Genomic DNA, 8,107 nt, shown 5'->3' on the forward strand with positions numbered 1-8,107 from the left:
ACTTGCTAAATATTTATACAATTTAGGGGTTTAAATTGGAAGGAAAAAGTCTTCTACTACTATTTCTCAGAGATAACCTACTATAAAGGACTTAGTGTAAATATTCTTCCAGGATTTTACTATGGTATACATATATACATACATATATCACACACTCACACATATAACCATACATGTAATTTAAAGTAAGACATAGAATCATATTGTATTTACTTTAACTTCCTTCTTGCCCAACCCATAACATATAATGGAAGTTTTTCCATATCAGCACATATACACACCTTGCCTCTTTTACGTAGATGAACAGTATTCCCAAGAAGAATTGTACCACAACTATTTTAACTACCATCCAAATGCTAACATTTTGGTTGTGTCCATTTTTATTTCTGCTATAATAGAGTATTATTATAACTTTTCTCTTACACTCTAAAGTAAGAATATATTTGCAGTACAGGTGAATCATATTCTATCTCATCAATTCCCTGTGCAATGTAAAAACTGCTTGTCATTCTATTTTAGATGCTAGACTGAATCACTGCAGATATTAAGAAGTTATGAGAAAAATCCTCTGAAATGAATTTTGAGAAGATAAACTGCCTTATAAAAACTCTAATTTCAGAACTGTAATACATAAAATATTTGTCAATGATAACGGAGGCCCGAGATAATGCAAATGGTTTAATGTGCTCACTGTTCACCAAGAGGTTGAAAGGTTTCAACCACAACACACTGAGGCACCTTAGAAGAAAGACCTGGTAATCTGCTTCTGAAAAACCAGCCATTAAACACCTCTGTGGGGCACAGTTCTATTCTGACACACATGGGCTCACCTTGAGGCAGATGCTATAACTCAATATCAACTAGTTCTCATGAATAACGATACAACATACACCCATACGCCTAATGTAAGAAAAAAGGTCAGGGTTTCGAGGCCAGCAGCTGCTCTGCAGGAGAAAATGAGGCTTTAGCTCCTGCAATGGACTTCCAGCTTTGGAAACCCTACTCAGGGCAGCTATGAGTCAGAGCTGACTCAAATACACGCAACAATTGCTTGTTGGCATATGAGTGATTTTCAATTTTCTGCTATTTCAGACAATGGCTGCTATAAATATCTTTTTGTATGTCTCCTAGTGTATGCAGGCCAAGGCACCTCTAAGTGGGTCACAGAATATGTACATTTTCAGTTTTATAAACTAATGACAAAATATTTTTAATAGTGGTTAACAATGTACACATTTACCAGTTGTTGTTGTTAAATGTTGTAGAGTTGATTCCAACCCGTAGTGACCCTGTATAGGGTTTCCAAGAAGTGGCTGGTGAGCTTGAACTGCCGACCTTGCAATTCAAATGACTCTGCAGTCTGATGCATGAGCCCACAATGCCACACCAGGACTACTGTTTATACATTTCATTTGTTCCAAATCTTGGACAGCATTATACTTTTTATCAGATTATTAAATCAAACAATAAACCAAAACCAAGCCCACAGCAGTTGAGTTGATTTAGACTCGTAGCAACCCTGTAGGATAGAGCAGATGTGCCCCATATGATTTCCAAGGCTTTTTCCACAGAGCACTACCAAGTTTGAACCACAGACCTTTTGGTTAGCAGCTGTGCACCTTTAACCACTGTGCCACCAGGGCTAACTTCCTGCCAGATGTTGTTGTTAAATGCTGTTGAGTGTAGCTTTTTGTGGTAGCAGATAGCCTCATCTTTCTTCTGTGGAGTGGCTAGTGGACTCAAACCACCAATCTTGTGGTTTGCAGTCCAATGGTTATTATACAGAGCCACTGTGCATCTTTCTTGCCAACTCTCTTCTTGTTGCTTTAAGCGCTGACCGGTCATTTCTAGCTCACAGTGATTCTATATAGGTTTCCAAGGAACAGCTGGTGGGTTTGAACCACGGTTGTTATGGTTAGCAGTCCACTGTTTATCCTACACCAGGACAGCTCTTGCCAAATTGTTGTTGTTTTTATATGCCATCGTGTCAGTTCCGACACACAGCGACCCTGTATAGGGTTTCTTAGGAGCAGCTGGTGAGCTTGAACCGCTGACCTGCGCTTCAAACTGCCTTTGCAGCCCAGTGTATTAAGCAAAAGAGTCACACCAAGATGGCAAAACGCCATCTCATTGTGATTTTAACTTGTGTTTCTTTAATTATTGATACATTTCATCTTTACTTTTTACATCATCTTTCTAAACACTTAATATACAAATGGGTGTCCTTTTCTGAGATACTTAAGTCTTTTACCCATTTAAAAATTATGTTTATTTTTTTGTATCGATTTGTACGAGTTCTTTCATCATTTCAGTATTAATCGGTTTGTAGTTACAAGCTCTGCGAGTACTTTTCTCTCGAAAGTTTGCATTTTACTCTCTTCACGTTAACACTGAGTAACTTAATCAAATATGTCAATCTTTTCTTTTATGTTGTTGTTGTTAAGTGCCGTCGAGTCGGTTCCGACCCATAGCGACCCTGTACAGGGTTTCCGAGGGTGTAAATCTTTACGGGAGTAGAAAGCCTCATCTTTCTTCCGCGGAGCGACTGGTAGTTTCGAACCACTGACCTTAAGGTTTGCAGCATTATTTATGATTTAACAAATCTTTCCCTACCTGGAAGTCATGAAGATGTCTTGTGTCATGTTCTAGAAGTTTTATAGTTTGGTGTTTCATATGTTAAGTCTTTATACCTTGTGGAATTAATTTTTGTTTGTGTTATGAGATATGTATACATTTTTTTGTGTGCATGACACAATGTGTATACATAATAACCCAATTGTCCCAGTACCACTTAGTGAACTGCCTATCTTTTAGCCAATGATGTGAAATGCCAACTCTGTCATAAATCATGTTTTCTTATATGTGTGAGTATTTCTGGGCACTCTACTCTGGTCTACTGGTCAACTTGCTTATGGATATACCAAAAAGCACCCTATCATAATTACGATAATCTTAAATTAATTTTGGTATCTGAAAAGGCAAATTTCCACACTTTTTTTCCCCAAGAGTATGTTGGTAAGGCTCTTCCAAATTTCATTATCGTACCCTGTAAACTATGATTTCCAATTTAGCAGTATTTAACATACATTTTGTTTACTTTCTCTAGAATCACATAGAAGCTCTGTGAAATCTTAGTATTGCATTACAAATCATCTTTGTGTAAAAGTTTTGAGGAAGATTTTTGCACTATCTGTAGTGACTATAATTCCAGCATCACAGAAAATCTAACAAAGAGATAAGCATGGAGAAACCAGATAAGTTGTGTTTCTTAAAAGGGATCCTCATTATTTTGTGAGAAGTTTATCTCTGTAAAATTATAAACATATTTGAAGTTCACTGGAAATACTTCTAAAGATACAAAGTGCTTAGTAAAGAATCTAGTGACCCATTTATCATTTGGACTGTCCACCACTCATTAACCAGTGCTTTAAAAGTACAATTGAAAACGGACTGAAATTAAGAGAATGTCTTTTACTAACGTCTATATACAGATACATAAGGAGCTCTGGTAGCACAGTGGTTACAAACTGGGCTGCTTATCTCACAGTCAGCAGTTTGAAACTACCAGCTGTTCCGTGGGAGAAAGATAAGGCTTTCAGCTCCCGTAAAGATTTACAGCCTCAGATACCCTGTACAAGGTCACTACAAATTGGAACCGACTCCACGGCACAAAACAACAACAACATATACAGATATATAAGTAAATGTTTTAAAGATGACTTTTCATTTTCACAGTTTACATATATTGTTGCTGTTGTTAAATGCCTTCGAGTCTGTTCCAACCCATAGAAACCCTTTATAGGGTTTCTGGAGTGGCTGGCAGGTTTGAACTGCTGAATTTGTGGTTGGCAGTCCTGTCACACTGGGACTCCAAATTTACATATAGAACTAGTGACAATAATACAGTATTTTTCAAAAGAAACAAAGAACTAACGAAATCCTCTTTACATTGATGCCAAGAAGTAATGATAGAAAGGAGTCCTAGTGTGGCACTGCAGGATAAGCACTGGACTGCTAACAGCAAGTTTAACTGTTCAAACCCACCAGCCACTCCTTGGCAACCCTATACAGGACCATTATGAGTTGAAAACGACTCAACGGCACTTAACAAGGAAACAAAAACAATGATATGGTATGGCTACTGGCTTTTCATCCAGTTAGTTGTAGAAGGTTCAAGAATGCCCCAGATCAGTAGTTATTGAATCTTCTGGGGGTGGAGAAGAGTATTTTCAAACAAAAGCAATAACCAAATAAAAGAAAGAACCAAAAATTACCTGTAGAGTGCAATTCATCATCCTTATTATGTAGTCAAACTGTTGATGGTCTAAGATTGCTCGGTTTTGCTGGACATGTAAACCCAACTCATCAGTAAGACACTGTCTGGCTGCCTTTCCTTTCAGGGCTCTTAGTGCAGCAGGAAGGGTCTGAGGAAAAGAGAGATACAAGTGATCAAATGAGCCTCTAGGAAAATATGACTTAAAAAAAAAAATCACATTGAAAATGCAAATGTGTTCTACAAGGAATTTAGTAAAGTTATTTATATAAGTAAACGACAAAATAAGAATTCATTTAATATTAAGAACAATTATAAAATAAATAAACTTCAATTATTTTTGTCAACCACAATAAAAAATAAAATTAGTTATGTGCTTCATCAATAAACCATGAAATTCACCTTTTTTTAAAAAAAAAACCTCATTAAATTTTGGTTAACAAACTGACTGTTGCTTCAGGTTATGAGCCAAAACGAGACACAGAAATACGTTCTTTATGTAACTGGTTATTCCTCATGGTAAGAATAGAAAGGAAATTAAAAATGCCAAGAAACACCAATTTAATAACTTTAAAACTGGTCAGTTATTTAATCACTACTCCGTTTTAATTTATGATTGCAAAATTTTATAATCTCTTCTCATTTTAATATTATAATAAGAGAAATAAAAATGACTTGTTAAGTGCCATCAAGTCAGTTCTGACTCACAGAGACCCTGTATAGGGTTTCCGAGGAGTGGCTGGTGAGTTTGAACTGTCAAGCTTGTGGTTCAAACCAACCTTGCAGTCGAGTGCTTACCCTACACCACACCAGGATTGTTGTTAAAGTGCCATGGAGTCAGTTCCAACTCATAGTAACCCTGCACAGGGTTTCTGAGGCTATAAATCTTATGGGAGCAGAAAGCCTCATCTTTCTCCTATGGAATGGCTGGTAGTTTCGAACTGCTGGCCTTGAGTTTAGCAGCCTGATTTGTAACCATTAGGCTACCAGAGCAATAAAAATAAAGATCTCTATGTTTATACATTTAAACTCATTTCCTTTATCATAAGAACATTCATATGGGTAACTCCAGTTCATTATTTAGGGCCTATTTCATTTACTTTCATACAATAAAAGTATATTTAACTTGAAAAACCTTAAAAAGCAGAACAAAAGAATAGTAAGATTGAGAGTAGGAGGCTCTGATATTGTTTGGGTAAAAGAAACAGAATGTGAAAGTTGAAGGTAAGGCAAAAAACAAACAAAAAGCCATGTAACTTCAACCAACAGAAAAAAAAGAAACAAAAAAAAACCTTTCAAAACCTAATAGGTTATTTAAATAAAGGTAAAAACTTGCAAATGACTTACCAGCCCCTTACAACAGCTGTTCAGAACTAAGACAGTGAGTGAGTTACCAAGAAAAGTTTATGTTTAAGTTCAACATTATACTTTCTACAGTTTATTATATAGTCAAGATTATATGTATATAATTTATATAGTCATTATATGTAGATTAGATTTCTTATAACAAATTTAATTATATTCAAAATATTTTCTTAGTAATATAAAATAGAGTTTAATGAAGAATGATTAAAAATCTAAATTTTTTGGGAGACAGCGACCCACCACTAGAAGCCACGGAGCAACGCTCTGAAGGAAGAGGTGTGACCAATTTTCATTTTTCACATATCTCTCCTCTTCACCCCGAACGCACCCTCATTGCACAGCCCAGATGCCTTCAGGTGGGTGGGAGCACACCCCCAAAAGGGTCCAGCATTGCACCCATAGTTTTCCAACAGCACAGAGAGGAAACCTGCAGGCTGCTTCTTATGATGTTTTGACCCTGGGAACCTGCCCCATAGGTGGGACCCTTTGCACAGCAAAGGCCAGGGAACAGTGTCAATCATAATTTTATTTTTGTTTTTAATTGGTGGTTTCTGTCTCTGCTTTTATATTGTTTCTGTCTTTGGTCCTTTTGGCCTGACTCTTCTGCCAGGGGTGTGAGCTTTCTCCTCCTACCTTACCCAAGAAGAGACAGCAACTGTGCCCATATAGCCAAGCTACCAGCATAACCTGTAGTATCTCACCATCTGGGCAAGAGCCAAAACCAGCTGCTAGGCATTACACGTGAAAAAGGAAGCCTATCTCTAGATCATATCCACCAGGAGACACTCAGCAAGCTTAACAACAAAGCAACATACATTTATTTAAGCATTAAAAACTCACATAACTATTGAAAATGCCCAAGAAAACAGAATTAAAGATATCAACATATGTGCAAAACCAGAAAAAAGTAACTGAGACAAATGAGCTGGAAGTAGACACAGAGTTTCTAGGAGAAGAGCAGGCTCTTGATCTGCCTGAGAAGGAATTCAGAAGAATAATATGGAAACCAATTCAAATGCTTCTAGAAGTGGTAGAGAAAAGTAAGGAAGAAGTCAGGAAAGTGCTACAGGAGCAATCAAACAAAATTGATATGGCTTTGGAAACAATCCAAACCCTGCAAAAAGAAGTCCAGATGATTAACAATAAAATATCAGAAATGGACAATACAGTGAAAGGGCAAAGGAACAGAATGGAAGAGACGGAAGCCAGATCCAGTGAGCTGGAAGACAAATCTCTCAATACTGATAAGATAGGAGAGCAAGCAGAAAAAAGGACTAAAAAATCTGAAGAGAGTCTAAAATTCATGCTGGATACATGAAGAGAGGAATAACTTAAGAATTATTGGCATTCCAGAACAGGGAAAAATCACAGAAGTCCACCAGAAGAGATAGTTGAAGAGCTCCTGGAAGAAAATTTTCCTAACATCTTGAAGGATGAGAAGATAAACATTCAAGAAGCTGAAAGAACCCCAGGAAGGATAGACCCCAAAAGAAAATCACACCAAGACATATCATAATCAAGCTCTCTAAAATCAAAGATACAAATACAAGATTTTTAAATTACTGCCAATATTTCTCTGGTAGCTATCTAATTACCCTTGGCTTACATTTAAAATTTTAGATGCTATTCATTTACAAAGATTAAAACAATGAAAAATCATTTTATAAGGAATAGAAATAACGGAAAGCTCAGGTGGCAACATAATGTATAAATCTGAAAGGGAAATGATAAATGCATTTTATTACCTTTTCAGTCTCCAAAGTTTTATTTTCAAATATGAAAGAGATACAAGTTCTAACAACTTCCAGTCTCTGTGCACTGTTGAAAACTGTCATCACCTTATCCATTATTGAAACTGGTGAAGGAAAATAAAGAAAACACAAATAAGTTAAGCTCTTCAACAATTACAAACCCAAGGAGATTTTAGGACTGTTTACATGATCAAAATTTAGAGTTTATTTTTCTCTAGTTACATAGAATTGAAGGAATTTAGTATCATTATTCTAATTCTCAGGTTTTGAAATGCCTGACTCATTGATAACTTGTAATAATTTTACCAAATGGATGCTAATGATATCTTTAATTCATAGGCAAATTAACTAAAAGAAAAATTATACTGAGCATAGGTTAATATTTATTTTGAAAATTTATTGTAAATAAACTGACAAGAAATGTTTGAGGCACAGGATTATGACAAAAGGAAATGGATATTTTTAAGGTATTATAAAAACTACATAGCACAAAAAATTATATACTATAAATATAAGTAGAGGGAACTTCAAGGGAAAAAACAGTGTCAAAAAATGAAAGAAAGAAATGATCACTGCCAAAGTGTTGCTATACTGGCTCAGGAAAGTCACTTTTTAGTCTTGTAAACTTATGTTGTTGTTGTTGTTGTTGTCAGGTGCCATCGAGTCGGAACCGACTCATAGAGACCCCATGCACAGCAGAACGAAAAAATGTCCAATC

At 36.1% G+C, this 8,107-nt stretch overlaps 1 protein-coding gene across 2 annotated transcripts in view; it reads right to left on the reverse strand.

Annotated features, from left to right (window-relative positions):
- The window catches only part of SBF2 (SET binding factor 2), a 552,380-nt gene that overhangs the window by 228,837 nt on the left and 315,436 nt on the right, over positions 1-8,107 (reverse strand). For both annotated transcript variants that reach the window (XM_006873002.1, XM_006873003.1), the window contains exons 15-16: positions 7,384-7,493; positions 4,275-4,424 (exon numbers count right to left, since the gene is read on the reverse strand). In XM_006873002.1, the coding sequence (XP_006873064.1) occupies positions 4,275-4,424; positions 7,384-7,493 (260 nt within the window). The remainder of the gene's footprint in view (positions 1-4,274; positions 4,425-7,383; positions 7,494-8,107) is intronic.

The sequence above is a fragment of the Chrysochloris asiatica genome, unplaced genomic scaffold (assembly GCF_000296735.1).
Source record: "Chrysochloris asiatica unplaced genomic scaffold, ChrAsi1.0 scaffold00219, whole genome shotgun sequence".
NCBI lineage: Eukaryota > Metazoa > Chordata > Mammalia > Afrosoricida > Chrysochloridae > Chrysochloris > Chrysochloris asiatica.